Below are 15571 nucleotides of genomic sequence, written 5' to 3'. Positions count from 1 at the left end.
AGTGCAGGACTAAATGTGTTTCATTTAATATTTATTCATTTGGATATGTGTGAGAGTAAGCGTATGCATGGATCTTGTCTTCTGGTTTAGCTTTCTTAGCTTTATCGGTAATTCACATTATTTCATTTATCTGACAATCTGAAGCCCATGGACTCATTTTAAACGGATTTTGTAGTAGAGTATTTATCCAGTTATTGTCATGTTCTTATATATCTCTCTGTGTTCCATTTTGTCCCAGTTCATGAGTTTTTGGAGGACAAGTTCATCTCCATTCTGGTCGTGAACTTCGAGAGGAGCCCACTGACCATGGAGAACTTGCAGTCTCTGGCCCTCAGTGTCCCTTCATTTTATTGGCGGCTCACTGGGGAGGAGCTGGATCCCAGCCTATTGCACGTAGCACCTGCACGACTGCAAGTGGTACATCATGGTACAGAGACTGGTGTCCAGCATGGGGATGGAGAATCACCAGCTGAGGAGGATGACCATTACGGACAGGAGCTGCCATCATCCAGCTCTATAAGGGAGGCTTCCCCTGCAGCTCCAGCATCCACGACTGAGGATGCTAATGGGCTTCCTGAGGCTCTCCCCTTGGCCTGGGGTGAAGATGAGCCCTCATCTCCATCCTTATCTGTGCCTTCTGACACTCAACCTGGAAGTCAGATTGAGCCAGAACATGCTGAGCCCTCCAGCTCCACCTTCTGGATCCCTGTGGGCCCTAACAGCACGTGGCAGCAGCTTGAGATCGAAGGCCGCAACTACCTGCGGAAGCTGGATGAGCTCAGCATCTACGATGGACTCTGGGGCATTACGGACTACGGTGATGACCACACCGTGGTCATGTCCGTGCATGTCTCCGTGCATGTGAGCAGTTCTCTGCGAACATGGGGCGTGAGGCAGGAGGAGAGGCCTCCTCAGAGGCCCGCTGGCACCAGACAGAGGAAGCGCAAGGCCGAGCCCGACGACACCAGCGGCTCAAGTTCTCCTCCACCGCACAAGAGGCCCATGCGCTTCTGACTTGAATCCATGTTTTTACGCTGTAAGTTACATTTTTATTTCAACATAATTAGAAGATCCCGCAGGAAAATATTAGTCAGTTACTTAATAAATGACCAAAAAGTAGTTGAATAGGACAGCTGGCCAACGTGTCTGTGTGCTTCCACTGACTGGCACCCTGACATATAATGATTTTTAACAACGAGGGGGAAAAATTCATACAGTAAATTAGTTAACAATAATTAGTAATCACCTATAGTTCTCATTTATCATAATGTAAAATTGAAAAACCTTTTCTGACTATTAATCTGCACAATTTAATAATTTAATTAATAGTACCTAATTTGTTTATCATTTTCTGCAATCACTGTGCGTTTAAGCAAGTTTTAAAACTAGCTGTGAAATTGTTGATGCTGTTGTTGATCTGAATGTTGCTGACAGAGCCTTAGGATACGTCTCTATACACATGAGTGAGGGGATGGATGCACTATTATATGGAGGCCTCTGAAGAGAAAAAAATTATCCCAATTTTATATTGAGAGGGATGGTTAATTCCTTTTTAATGCAGACAACGTTAAAAGTCCCTGTTCTGCCGTTGATCTTTTGCATGCATGCTATCATGTATTAGTTTACTCTGTATTTTGATCACATGTCAAACTAAAGAATTTTTGGTCGTATTTTTGTTCCTAATTTTGAAGTAATTGTAAAATAAAAATGTTGTTCTTTTCCGCCGCCATGCTTCGTCTTACTTGTGAAGGTTCTTTGTAGACAGTAAGATCCTGCCGGCATTAATTCTCCACTGTGTGGTAATTTTGAGAAATTGCGCACGTTTCTTATCCCGTCAGAATCGGTAAAACTAACGCCATGCGAATGTGTCTTAGCGCAGAGTTTAAAATATTTACGGTTTCCGGTCAATGAAGGCAGTTTGAAATAAAACAAAAACGGTTAAACTTTCTGGATGCGCAAACTCTCGCTCTTGGCAAAATGGTGCAGATAGTTGAGATAAAGGACTGTTACTCGATGAGATTTCGAATCCATCACTCCTTAAACGTGGAGAACATGGATCCAGAAGGTATTAATGATTATAGTGATTAAATGATAATAAAGTTGTAGCTCCCGGTATGTGACAGACGAAATGAACGGCCAAGTCTGCATTGGCCTAATGCTTGTTAGTCTTGAGGTAAAGCTGATAAGTAACACCTTTGGTTTTCGAGGTAAAATAACCGACCTGTTGAAAAATTCAACTTTTATCTACAGAAACGAATGTATTTTGAACTGCAAACGGATACATTGGAAGCAGAGTTTTAAAATGAGAAAATGTAACGATGTGATAGGAAATGCCATTCGTTATACTCCCCTTCTGTCTCCCATTCTTGCTCATCTTGTTTAAATAATAAGAAAATGAAAAGCAAGATCACTGTTAGTGACAAAAGTGCAGGACTAAATGTGTTTCATTTAATATTTATTCATTTGGATATGTGTGAGAGTAAGCGTATGCATGGATGTTGTCTTCTGGTTTAGCTTTCTTAGCTTTATCGGTAATTCACATTATTTCATTTATCTGACAATCTGAAGCCCATGGACTCATTTTAAACTGATTTTGTAGTAGAGTATTTATCCAGTTATTGTCATGTTCTTATATATCTCTCTGTGTTCCATTTTGTCCCAGTTCATGAGTTTGTGGAGGACAAGTTCATCTCCATTCTGGTCGTGAACTTCGAGAGGAGCCCACTGACCATGGAGAACTTGCTGTCTCTGGCCCTCAGTGTCCCTTCATTTTATTGGCGGCTCACTGGGGAGGAGTTGGATCCCAGCCTATTGCACGTAGCAACTGCACGGCTGCAAGTGGTACATCATGGTACAGAGACTGGTGTCCAGCATGGGGATGGAGAATCACCAGCTGAGGAGGATGACCATTACGGACAGGAGCTGCCATCACCCAGCTCTAGAAGGGAGGCTTCCCCTGCAGCTCCAGCATCCACGACTGAGGATGCTAATGGGCTTCCTGAGGCTCTCCCCTTGGCCTGGGGTGAAGATGAGCCCTCATCTCCATCCTTATCTGTGGCTTCTGACACTCAACCTGGAAGTCAGATTGAGCCAGAACATGCTGAGCCCTCCAGCTCCACCTTCTGGATCCCTGTGGGCCCTAACAGCACATGGCAGCAGCTTGAGATCGAAGGCCGCAACTACCTGCGGAAGCTGGATGAGCTCAGCATCCCCGAGGGACTCTGGGGCATTACGGACTACGGTGATGACCACACTGTGGTCATGTCCGTGCATGTCTCCGTGCATGTGAGCAGTTCTCTGCGAACATGGGGCGTGAGGCAGGAGCAGAGGCCTCCTCAGAGGCCCGCTGGCACCAGTCAGAGGAAGCGCAAGGCCGAGCCCGACGACACCAGCGGCTCAAGTTCTCCTCCACCGCACAAGAGGCCCATGCGCTTCTGACTGGATTCCATGTTTTTACGCTGTAAGTTACATTTTTATTTCAACATTATTAGAAGATCCCGCAGGAAAATATTAGTCAGTTACTTAATAAATGACCAAAAAGTAGTTGAATAGGACAGCTGGCCAACGTGTCTGTGTGCTTCCACTGACTGGCACCCTGACATATAATGATTTTTAACAACGAGGGGGAAAAATTCATACAGTAAATTAGTTAACAATAATTAGTAATCAAGTATAGTTCTCATTTATCATAATGTAAAATTCAATAACCTTTTCTGACTATTAATCTGCACAATTTAATAATTTAATTAATATTACCTAATTTGTTTATCATTTTCTGCAATCACTGTGCGTTTAAGCAAGTTTTAAAACTAGCTGTGAAATTGTTGATGCTGTTGTTGATCTGAATGTTGCTGACAGAGCCTTAGGATACGTCTCTATACACATGAGTGAGGGGATGGATGCACTATTCTATGGAGGCCTCTGAAGAGAAAAAAATTATCCCAATTTTATATTGTGAGGGATGGTTAATTCCTTTTTAATGCAGACAACGTTAAAAGTCCCTGTTCTGCCGTTGATCTTTTGCATGCATGCTATCATGTATTAGTTTACTCTGTATTTTGATCACATGTCAAACTAAAGAATTTTTGGTCGTATTTTTGTTCCTAATTTTGAAGTAATTGTAAAATAAAAATGTTGTTCTTTTCCGCCGCCATGCTTCGTCTTACTTGTGAAGGTTATACTTGCATTGAACTTGCTTTGTAGACAGTAAGATCCTGCCGGCATTAATTCTCCACTGTGTGGTAATTTTGAGAAATTGCGCACGTTTCTTATCCCGTCAGAATCGGTAAAACTAACGCCATGCGAATGTGTCTTAGCGCAGAGTTTAAAATATTTACGGTTTCCGGTCAATGAAGGCAGTTTGAAATAAAACAAAAACGGTTAAACTTTCTGGATGCGCAAACTCTCGCTCTTGGCAAAATGGTGCAGATAGTTGAGATAAAGGACTGTTACTCGATGAGATTTCGAATCCATCACTCCTTAAACGTGGAGAACATGGATCCAGAAGGTATTAATGATTATAGTGATTAAATGATAATAAAGTTGTAGCTCCCGGTATGTGACAGACGAAATGAACGGCCAAGTCTGCATTGGCCTAATGCTTGTTAGTCTTGAGGTAAAGCTGATAAGTAACACCTTTGGTTTTCGAGGTAAAATAACCGACCTGTTGAAAAATTCAACTTTTATCTACAGAAACGAATGTATTTTGAACTGCAAACGGATACATTGGAAGCAGAGTTTTAAAATGAGAAAATGTAACGATGTGATAGGAAATGCCGTTCGTTATACTCCCCTTCTGTCTCCCATTCTTGCTCATCTTGTTTAAATAATAAGAAAATGAAAAGCAAGATCACTGTTAGTGACAAAAGTGCAGGACTAAATGTGTTTCATTTAATATTTATTCATTTGGATATGTGTGAGAGTAAGCGTATGCATGGATGTTGTCTTCTGGTTTAGCTTTCTTAGCTTTATCGGTAATTCACATTATTTCATTTATCTGACAATCTGAAGCCCATGGACTCATTTTAAACTGATTTTGTAGTAGAGTATTTATCCAGTTATTGTCATGTTCTTATATATCTCTCTGTGTTCCATTTTGTCCCAGTTCATGAGTTTGTGGAGGACAAGTTCATCTCCATTCTGGTCGTGAACTTCGAGAGGAGCCCACTGACCATGGAGAACTTGCTGTCTCTGGCCCTCAGTGTCCCTTCATTTTATTGGCGGCTCACTGGGGAGGAGTTGGATCCCAGCCTATTGCACGTAGCAACTGCACGGCTGCAAGTGGTACATCATGGTACAGAGACTGGTGTCCAGCATGGGGATGGAGAATCACCAGCTGAGGAGGATGACCATTACGGACAGGAGCTGCCATCACCCAGCTCTAGAAGGGAGGCTTCCCCTGCAGCTCCAGCATCCACGACTGAGGATGCTAATGGGCTTCCTGAGGCTCTCCCCTTGGCCTGGGGTGAAGATGAGCCCTCATCTCCATCCTTATCTGTGGCTTCTGACACTCAACCTGGAAGTCAGATTGAGCCAGAACATGCTGAGCCCTCCAGCTCCACCTTCTGGATCCCTGTGGGCCCTAACAGCACATGGCAGCAGCTTGAGATCGAAGGCCGCAACTACCTGCGGAAGCTGGATGAGCTCAGCATCCCCGAGGGACTCTGGGGCATTACGGACTACGGTGATGACCACACTGTGGTCATGTCCGTGCATGTCTCCGTGCATGTGAGCAGTTCTCTGCGAACATGGGGCGTGAGGCAGGAGCAGAGGCCTCCTCAGAGGCCCGCTGGCACCAGTCAGAGGAAGCGCAAGGCCGAGCCCGACGACACCAGCGGCTCAAGTTCTCCTCCACCGCACAAGAGGCCCATGCGCTTCTGACTGGATTCCATGTTTTTACGCTGTAAGTTACATTTTTATTTCAACATAATTAGAAGATCCCGCAGGAAAATATTAGTCAGTTACTTAATAAATGACCAAAAAGTAGTTGAATAGGACAGCTGGCCAACGTGTCTGTGTGCTTCCACTGACTGGCACCCTGACATATAATGATTTTTAACAACGAGGGGGAAAAATTCATACAGTAAATTAGTTAACAATAATTAGTAATCAAGTATAGTTCTCATTTATCATAATGTAAAATTCAATAACCTTTTCTGACTATTAATCTGCACAATTTAATAATTTAATTAATATTACCTAATTTGTTTATCATTTTCTGCAATCACTGTGCGTTTAAGCAAGTTTTAAAACTAGCTGTGAAATTGTTGATGCTGTTGTTGATCTGAATGTTGCTGACAGAGCCTTAGGATACGTCTCTATACACATGAGTGAGGGGATGGATGCACTATTCTATGGAGGCCTCTGAAGAGAAAAAAATTATCCCAATTTTATATTGTGAGGGATGGTTAATTCCTTTTTAATGCAGACAACGTTAAAAGTCCCTGTTCTGCCGTTGATCTTTTGCATGCATGCTATCATGTATTAGTTTACTCTGTATTTTGATCACATGTCAAACTAAAGAATTTTTGGTCGTATTTTTGTTCCTAATTTTGAAGTAATTGTAAAATAAAAATGTTGTTCTTTTCCGCCGCCATGCTTCGTCTTACTTGTGAAGGTTATGCTTGCATTGAACTTGCTTTGTAGACAGTAAGATCCTGCCGGCATTAATTCTCCACTGTGTGGTAATTTTGAGAAATTGCGCACGTTTCTTATCCCGTCAGAATCTGTAAAACTAACGCCATGCGAATGTGTCTTAGCGCAGAGTTTAAAATATTTACGGTTTCCGGTCAATGAAGGCAGTTTGAAATAAAACAAAAACGGTTAAACTTTCTGGATGCGCAAACTCTCGCTCTTGGCAAAATGGTGCAGATAGTTGAGATAAAGGACTGTTACTCGATGAGATTTCGAATCCATCACTCCTTAAACGTGGAGAACATGGATCCAGAAGGTATTAATGATTATAGTGATTAAATGATAATAAAGTTGTAGCTCCCGGTATGTGACAGACGAAATGAACGGCCAAGTCTGCATTGGCCTAATGCTTGTTAGTCTTGAGGTAAAGCTGATAAGTAACACCTTTGGTTTTCGAGGTAAAATAACCGACCTGTTGAAAAATTCAACTTTTATCTACAGAAACGAATGTATTTTGAACTGCAAACGGATACATTGGAAGCAGAGTTTTAAAATGAGAAAATGTAACGATGTGATAGGAAATGCCATTCGTTATACTCCCCTTCTGTCTCCCATTCTTGCTCATCTTGTTTAAATAATAAGAAAATGAAAAGCAAGATCACTGTTAGTGACAAAAGTGCAGGACTAAATGTGTTTAATTTAATATTTATTCATTTGGATATGTGTGAGAGTAAGCGTATGCATGGATGTTGTCTTCTGGTTTAGCTTTCTTAGCTTTATCGGTAATTCACATTATTTCATTTATCTGACAATCTGAAGCCCATGGACTCATTTTAAACTGATTTTGTAGTAGAGTATTTATCCAGTTATTGTCATGTTCTTATATATCTCTCTGTGTTCCATTTTGTCCCAGTTCATGAGTTTGTGGAGGACAAGTTCATCTCCATTCTGGTCGTGAACTTCGAGAGGAGCCCACTGACCATGGAGAACTTGCTGTCTCTGGCCCTCAGTGTCCCTTCATTTTATTGGCGGCTCACTGGGGAGGAGTTGGATCCCAGCCTATTGCACGTAGCAACTGCACGGCTGCAAGTGGTACATCATGGTACAGAGACTGGTGTCCAGCATGGGGATGGAGAATCACCAGCTGAGGAGGATGACCATTACGGACAGGAGCTGCCATCACCCAGCTCTAGAAGGGAGGCTTCCCCTGCAGCTCCAGCATCCACGACTGAGGATGCTAATGGGCTTCCTGAGGCTCTCCCCTTGGCCTGGGGTGAAGATGAGCCCTCATCTCCATCCTTATCTGTGGCTTCTGACACTCAACCTGGAAGTCAGATTGAGCCAGAACATGCTGAGCCCTCCAGCTCCACCTTCTGGATCCCTGTGGGCCCTAACAGCACGTGGCAGCAGCTTGAGATCGAAGGCCGCAACTACCTGCGGATGCTGGATGAGCTCAGCATCCCCGAGGGACTCTGGGGCATTACGGACTACGGTGATGATCACACCGTGCTCATGTCCGTGCATGTCTCCGTGCATGTGAGCAGTTCTCTGCGAACATGGGGCGTGAGGCAGGAGCAGAGGCCTCCTCAGAGGCCCGCTGGCACCAGTCAGAGGAAGCGCAAGGCCGAGCCTGACGACACCAGCGGCTCAAGTTCTCCTCCACCGCACAAGAGGCCCATGCGCTTCTGACTGGATTCCATGTTTTTACGCTGTAAGTTACATTTTTATTTCAACATAATTAGAAGATCCCGCAGGAAAATATTAGTCAGTTTAGGGCTGGACAATAATTCGATATCAATATATATCGCCATAGAATTTTTTTCAATAACGGTGATACGATTTTTAAACACATTTCCTATATTTCGATATACATTTGAATATATATATATTCATATATATTCGTGTATATATATATTCATATATATTCGTATATATATATATATATATACACACACACACAGTCGAACCTACTTATCTCGTCCTCGGTTAACTCGCCAACCCTATTAAGTTGACGTTTTTGAAGTGGAACCGCCAAATTCGGCACTTAACATTGGTTATCTCGATCCCCGTGACGATTCGCCGGCTTTTAAAAATGTATCACAAGTGCTAAACAGCGCGTATTCAAGTCGCATTCGCAGTGTAATTTGCTAAACAACGCAGCTGTGAAACGCGATCCAGGTAAAACTTTTTTAGACAGCATAAATAATATTGAAGCATTTGTTTTCAAGCAGACTGTTAAAGGCAAAAGCAACAAAGCATTTTAGAAACCATAGTAACCGCGTGTATGATACTTATCAGAGCTGTGTCAGAGCGAAATGACTCGTGAATTTAATTTTGACACTGGTTAGCTTTTTGTAAAAACGAACTACAGTACACCCCGCAGGTTTTTTGTGAGCGATCTTTGTGTTTTCAATTTTGGAGAATATAATTAAAGGTTTGTATCGAGAAACGACGGTGGTTTTTATTGTATACTAGTAAATTTCTGCTGTTAGTTGGTGCAGATGCCTTTTGTTAGCCAATATGTATGTCGGGGCCGGCTCTACGCTGGGGCAACGCCCCCTTAAGCAAACGTCCTGCCCCCTTAAATCAAACTTTTAGAAGTTGAGGAAGAAAATAATAATTACCCACAAACTGAATATGGACAAGATTTACTACAGTAGCTGAAAAATCCACTGAAAAAGGCACAAACGAGATGATAAGTTTCACTTCTTGTTCGCTCTTTCTGTTTGTGCGCGGGCTCACACTGCACTCGGCAGAGATCCCCCACTCACCCTCCCCCCAGCTAAACATCCAATCACTGTTAGTATGCAAATGAGTCCGTTTCTCAGTAGGCAGGGCAGAGCGAAATGAGCTGCGCGATTGCGGGAGGGGAAGCAGCAATCTCTCTCGTCAAAATCATAACGACTCGTGAGATCATGGTTCGAATTATTTTTTTCTATTTGGGGGGATCTTGATCGGGGGGTACTAATTAAGAAATATATCGTGATATAATTTTTTGCCATATCGTCCAGTCCTAAGTCAGTTACTTAATAAATGACCAAAAAGTAGTTGAATAGGACAGCTGGCCAACGTGTCTGTGTGCTTCCACTGACTGGCACCCTGACATATAATGATTTTTAACAACGAGGGGGAGAAATTCATACAGTAAATTAGTTAACAATAATTAGTAATCACGTATAGTTCTCATTTATCTTAATGTAAAATTCAATAACCTTTTCTCACTATTAATCTGCACAATTTAATAATTTAATTAATATTACCTAATTTGTTTATCATTTTCTGCAATCACTGTGTGTTTAAGCAAGTTTTAAAACTGGCTGTGAAATTGTTGATGCTGTTGTTGATCTGAATGTTGCTGACAGAGCCTTAGGATACGTCTCTATACACATGAGTGAGGGGATGGATGCACTATTCTATGGAGGCCTCTGAAGAGAAATAAATTATCCCAATTTTATATTGAGAGGGATGGTTAATTCCTTTTTAATGCAGACAACGTTAAAAGTCCCTGTTCTGCCGTTGATCTTTTGCATGCATGCTATCATGTATTAGTTTACTCTGTATTTTGATCACATGTCAAACTAAAGAATTTTTGGTCGTATTTTTGTTCCTAATTTTGAAGTAATTGTAAAATAAAAATGTTGTTCTTTTCCGCCGCCATGCTTCGTCTTACTTGTGAAGGTTATACTTGCATTGAACTTGCTTTGTAGACAGTAAGATCCTGCCGGCATTAATTCTCCACTGTGTGGTAATTTTGAGAAATTGCGCACGTTTCTTATCCCGTCAGAATCGGTAAAACTAACGCCATGCGAATGTGTCTTAGCGCAGAGTTTAAAATATTTACGGTTTCCGGTCAATGAAGGCAGTTTGAAATAAAACAAAAACGGTTAAACTTTCTGGATGCGCAAACTCTCGCTCTTGGCAAAATGGTGCAGATAGTTGAGATAAAGGACTGTTACTCGATGAGATTTCGAATCCATCACTATATATGTCAGGGTGCCAGTCAGTGGAAGCACACAGATACGTTGGCCAGCTGTCCTATTCAACTACTTTTTGGTCATTTATTAAGTAACTGACTAATATTTTCCTGCGGGATCTTCTAATTATGTTGAAATAAAAATGTAACTTACAGCGTAAAAACATGGAATCCAGTCAGAAGCGCATGGGCCTCTTGTGCGGTGGAGGAGAACTTGAGCCGCTGGTGTCGTCGGGCTCGGCCTTGCGCTTCCTCTGACTGGTGCCAGCGGGCTTCTGAGGAGGCCTCTCCTCCTGCCTCATGCCCCATGTTCGCAGAGAACTGCTCACATGCACGGGGACATGCACGGACATGACCACGGTGTGGTCATCGCCGTAGTCCGTAATGCTCCAGAGTCCCTCGGGGATGCTGAGCTCATCCAGCTTCCGCAGGTAATTGCGGCCTTCGATCTCAAGCTGCTGCCACGTGCTGTTAGGGCCCACAGGGATCCAGGAGGTGGAGCTGGAGGGCTCAGCATGTTCTGGGTTCACTGGGTTCGTTTCGAGGGACGAAAAATCCTTTTTTTCGCCGATTACAGCGCCCAGACGGCTCGAGCTCGCAAGGCTATGTCCCCCGTTCTGAAGAAGGCTCGGGAAGCTGGTGTTCCTGCTTTTCTGTTGTACCCGACTAAAGTTCGCCTTTCTTTTGCGGGTAACCAGTGGTTTTTTACCGACCCAGAAGAAGCTCTTCAGGCAATCGGCGCTTTCACCTCCACCGGGTCCTGGCCAATTTAATATGCTTATTCGGTTTGCTTTGTTGTTTGCCTGTTATTATATTGCGGTCACACTGTGCGTGTGGAGTATATAAATCGGGTGCTTTTCTGTTAACGATTTTGTGTCTGTTCTATAGTTGATTTTGCTTTGTAGTTTACGCCGGGGGTGGCCGGCGGGCTTGAGTATTCACGCATGCCTTATCCCCTGCGTGTCACGCGCTGGCTTTTGGCCCCGCGCTGTTCTGGGGGGATGGGGGGGAGGGGGGTGTTTTGTGGTTGTTTTGCCTTGGGGTTCGCGCCCTTCGGCTCATTGGATGATGGTGTTCTGTCTTATGGGGTGTTAGGGGTTTGTATTACTGGAGCTTATTTGTTTATGGGTTGTCTGTTTTCACTAATTCCTTCTCTAACGATGTGCTACTCTATTGACGTCTCCCTCTTTGTCTCTCTCTCTCCAGTATTGTGCTGTGGATCTATGTCTTTTATAGCTGCTGATGGCTAACTTAGTTATGGCTACCTGGAACGTGAGGACGCTTTCGACCCCTCAGAAGCGCTCTAGTGTCACAGACATTTTGTTTAGAAATAGGGTGGACATTGCTTTTTTGCAGGAGACACATTTGGAGTGCATTGGTGCATTTGGACCAAGCGCATGAGGCTCGTATCGCCAGGGTGCGGGCCGAACGCAATGGTTTACTTTTGCGTAAGGCTGAATTTCTTGTACATCGCACTAGGACACGGTATTACGCTAGTGGCCTGGTAAGTTGTTGGCGCTTAGGCTCCGCCAGTGTGACACTTTTCAAGTGTAAAATTCAAGGATGGAGCTGTAACCACCAACCCTTCTGAAATTAATGACCGTTTTCTTGATTTCTATAAGGATCTCTACTTATCCGACAGCCCTCCATCTCAGACAGCCCTGGACTCGCCTTTTTCCCTGGCTTCTCTCCCTATACTTGCTCAGCAGGATGCCTTACTACTGGAAGCCCCCATTGCATTTTGTGAGCTCACTGAGGCCCTTAAGTCATTTTCTAAGAATAAAGCTCCTGGGATGGATGGTATTCAAGCTGAGGTGCTGCTCACCTTCTGGGCACAGTTAGCCTCCCCTCTGTTTCGTATGCTGTCCTCCGCCATACGCTCCTCTCAGCTCCACCCCGCTTTAAAATCTGTGATAATCTCTTTGCTTTTAAAACAGGGCAAAGACTCTGCTGATTGTTCCAGCTACCGTCCCCTATCTTTAATGAACTCTGATGTTAAGCTATTGGCTAAGGTGTTGGCTCGCCACCTTCAGTTAATGATAGCTAAGATTGTACATCCCGATCAGACTGGTTTTATTTCAGCTCGCTACGCAGCCGACAATATGCGTCGTCTTCTGCATATTGTTAAAAATGATTATTCTTCCTCTCCTCCCACTGCTCTTTTCTCATTGGATGCCGAGAAGGCCTTTGACAGGCTTAATTGGAGTTTCCTCTGGGAAATTTTTTTTTTGCCCCGCTTAAATTTCTTAAGTGCTATGCTTCCTTTGCCGCCCCCTTCCCACTTTTTGAAAGATGTCCGGTCGACAGTAACGTCCTTTCTCTGGAATGCCCGCAAGCCTCGCATAAGGTACTCCTTTCTTACTCTTTCTAGAGATGATGGGGGTCTCGCTCTACCGGAATATGAATGGTACCACTGGTCCTTTGTTCTCCGTTCGGTCTGGCACTGGCTTCAGCCTCCCCCATCACCGCCTTCCTGGTTTCCAATAGAGGAGAATCTGGCGCGTCCGCATCAGCTGCAACATCTCCCTTTTCTCTCCCTGAAAGCTAAGGCAGCTAAACCTGTGCTAGGCTCATTTGTGTCTTATGCTGTGCAGATTTTCCATCGGGTCGAGAAGCGCACTGGCTCTGTCCCTGTCTGGCACTCAAATACACCAGTATTTCTTAATAGAGCGCTTAACATTGGTGGTCAGCCCATCACAAACTCCCGGTGGATCTCGTCCGGAATCCGTGTTTTGGGTGATCTATTTGATGACTCTGGCCTCCTCACGTTCCAGGCTCTCAGCTCTAAATTTCCTATCCCTTCTTCTTCCTTCTTTTTCTTTCTACAACTGCGATCTGTCTTCAGAACATGTGGGATTTCCTTCTCTGCTCCTTTGCCTATTCACCCCCTTTGCAAATTTGTGGCTTCCCTGTCCAAATCTAATAGACCAGTCTCCACGCTGTACATGTTTTTGCGTAATGCTGGTCAGGTTATTCCACCTGTTGCCCGTAAATGGGGTGATATCTCTTCTCCTTCTCCATTGTGCTGGCGCACCATTTTTAAAAATATTAAGCGGGCTTCTAGAAATCCCAATCACCAGCACGTTCAGTTTAGTTTTGTGCACAGGATGTACTGTACTCCACGATTGCGCTTCGCTATGGCTCTCGATCCTGATACCCTTTGTAAATTGTGCCCACTTAGAGCCCTTGGTATGTTCTGGGAATGTCCACCTGTGGCCGCTCTTTGGTATGCGGTCTCCTCCTTTCTTTCTGATCTGCTGGATGTGACTGTCCCTTGTTCTCCTCAATCTCTGTTACTCTTAGATTTCTCTCTCCTTTCTTTTTCCCCTTCTCAGCAACAGACGATTTCTTTATCCTCTGTCAAAGCTTCTGTTGGTCTCAAGGTGGAAAGACCCGAGTCGTTGCACTTTCATAGTCTGGAGGGCTTCCCTTTACAATCTGATCATGTTGGAGCTGTCTGCTGCTTGAATAAATGGTGCCTCAGACGTTACTATCAAAAATTGGGAGCATAATGCTTCACTTGTACTACAGTACATTGAGGAGAGCACATCACCTATTGTGTCTGGTTAATTTCTTATGTTCTGGTACGGTTATGTAGATATGCTATATGGCAATATATTTGGTGTGTGTGTTGTGTATCTATGTGGATGTCTGGGGGTGTGCATGCATTTGCATTTATAGGTGTATGTGTTTTATTTATTATTGCTGTATGTATATTACTGTATATGTATATAGATGTATATTCTTTTGTTTCCTTTAATGTCTTGCTCTTGGTTCTGGTGTTTTTTTTGTTTTGTATGTTGAACAGTTTTTGATGTGTCACTTTTTTGTGCATTGTAGTAAAACCCAATAAAAAATTGGTTGCAAAAAAAAAAAAACCAGAATGATCATTTAAAAAAAACAAAACCTTTATGAGGTTGTGCAACGAGGGGTACGACTTTCATCACGTTTGCACTTCTCTACATCATTTTTGGCCAATTTTTTGAGTCTTAATGGCGGTGTCATCTGAGAACTTCTTTTTATAAAATGCATATTATGTTTAAAAAAATTCCAGCTTTACGGTTTCAGGACAGAACAGCCACTCTGTTATGATGAACATTACGGTATTTTGAGTGTTATTAGTTGTGGCGCCCCTTACTGTACACTGACTACGCCACCCCTTGCGATTCACTACCTACTGAGTGTGCCAGAGCAAGGGAACAATGCTCTAATAAGAAGTACAGATGCAGGTTTTACAGAAATATAAAAGTACAACCTTTAACAACAAATATTCTTGATTGGTCACCAATTAAATAGGTCACTACCTTGATGTTGGGGAAGGGACAGTAAACAGACAAAAAGGGGAAGATGAAAAAAGAAAACAAATCACCAAGACATTGGGACAGAGGCCTATTGAACCAAGGGCGGGTAGACACACTGGTGGGAAGCTAGGGTTTCTATACTACACGTGACTGTGCAAACCCACTTATCCTAATATACACTTCAATCCAATACCCTGCAACCCTCACAGTACTCAGGTACCTTAAGTGACCATTGAAAGTCTTGCAGTTCAGGACTCGGTAGGACCACAGCAGGGGCTGACCCTGACACACACTGAATAAAGCAACACTTAACTCCCAATTGGGTAGTATACAAAACAGTTTAAAACAGCCGGGGCAAACAAAAGAGCTTCACACTATGTGGAACTGCAAGACTTTCAATGGTTAACACAAAAAAAGGCTAGGGAACCCAGCTTTCCAGTGTAATCTCCCTCAAACACATTAGGCAACCCTGTGCAAGCAGCACCCAGGTTGATTAAGGATAAAGGAGGGGGCCAAGGGACTAGACAATAAGAATGATAAAAAGAAAAAAATACAAATAAAAAAATAAACCCACTCTAGCCTGTGGCGTACAGAGCAATTACACTTAAGCTACAGCGCACAGGCTAGAGGAAAACAAAATGCACAACAAAGAAACAGAAGAAAA

At 43.3% G+C, this 15571-nt stretch overlaps 1 protein-coding gene across 1 annotated transcript; it reads left to right on the top strand.

Moving 5' to 3' along the window:
* The first annotated feature begins 242 nt into the window (after positions 1 to 242).
* On the top strand, positions 243 to 8250 carry LOC140588409 (uncharacterized). The gene is made up of 4 exons (XM_072710399.1): positions 243 to 1036; positions 2663 to 3460; positions 5105 to 5902; positions 7547 to 8250. The coding sequence occupies exons 2-3, from the start codon at positions 3448 to 3450 to the stop codon at positions 5878 to 5880; spliced, it is 789 nt and encodes a 262-aa protein (XP_072566500.1). The 5' UTR covers positions 243 to 1036; positions 2663 to 3447; the 3' UTR covers positions 5881 to 5902; positions 7547 to 8250.
* Positions 8251 to 15571: the final 7321 nt, after the last annotated feature.

This window comes from Paramormyrops kingsleyae, chromosome 3 (genome assembly GCF_048594095.1).
Source record: "Paramormyrops kingsleyae isolate MSU_618 chromosome 3, PKINGS_0.4, whole genome shotgun sequence".
In the NCBI taxonomy this organism is placed as follows: Eukaryota; Metazoa; Chordata; class Actinopteri; order Osteoglossiformes; family Mormyridae; genus Paramormyrops; species Paramormyrops kingsleyae.
Note: the sequence above shows the minus strand (reverse complement) of the source record. Positions and strands in the feature narration are given on the sequence as shown.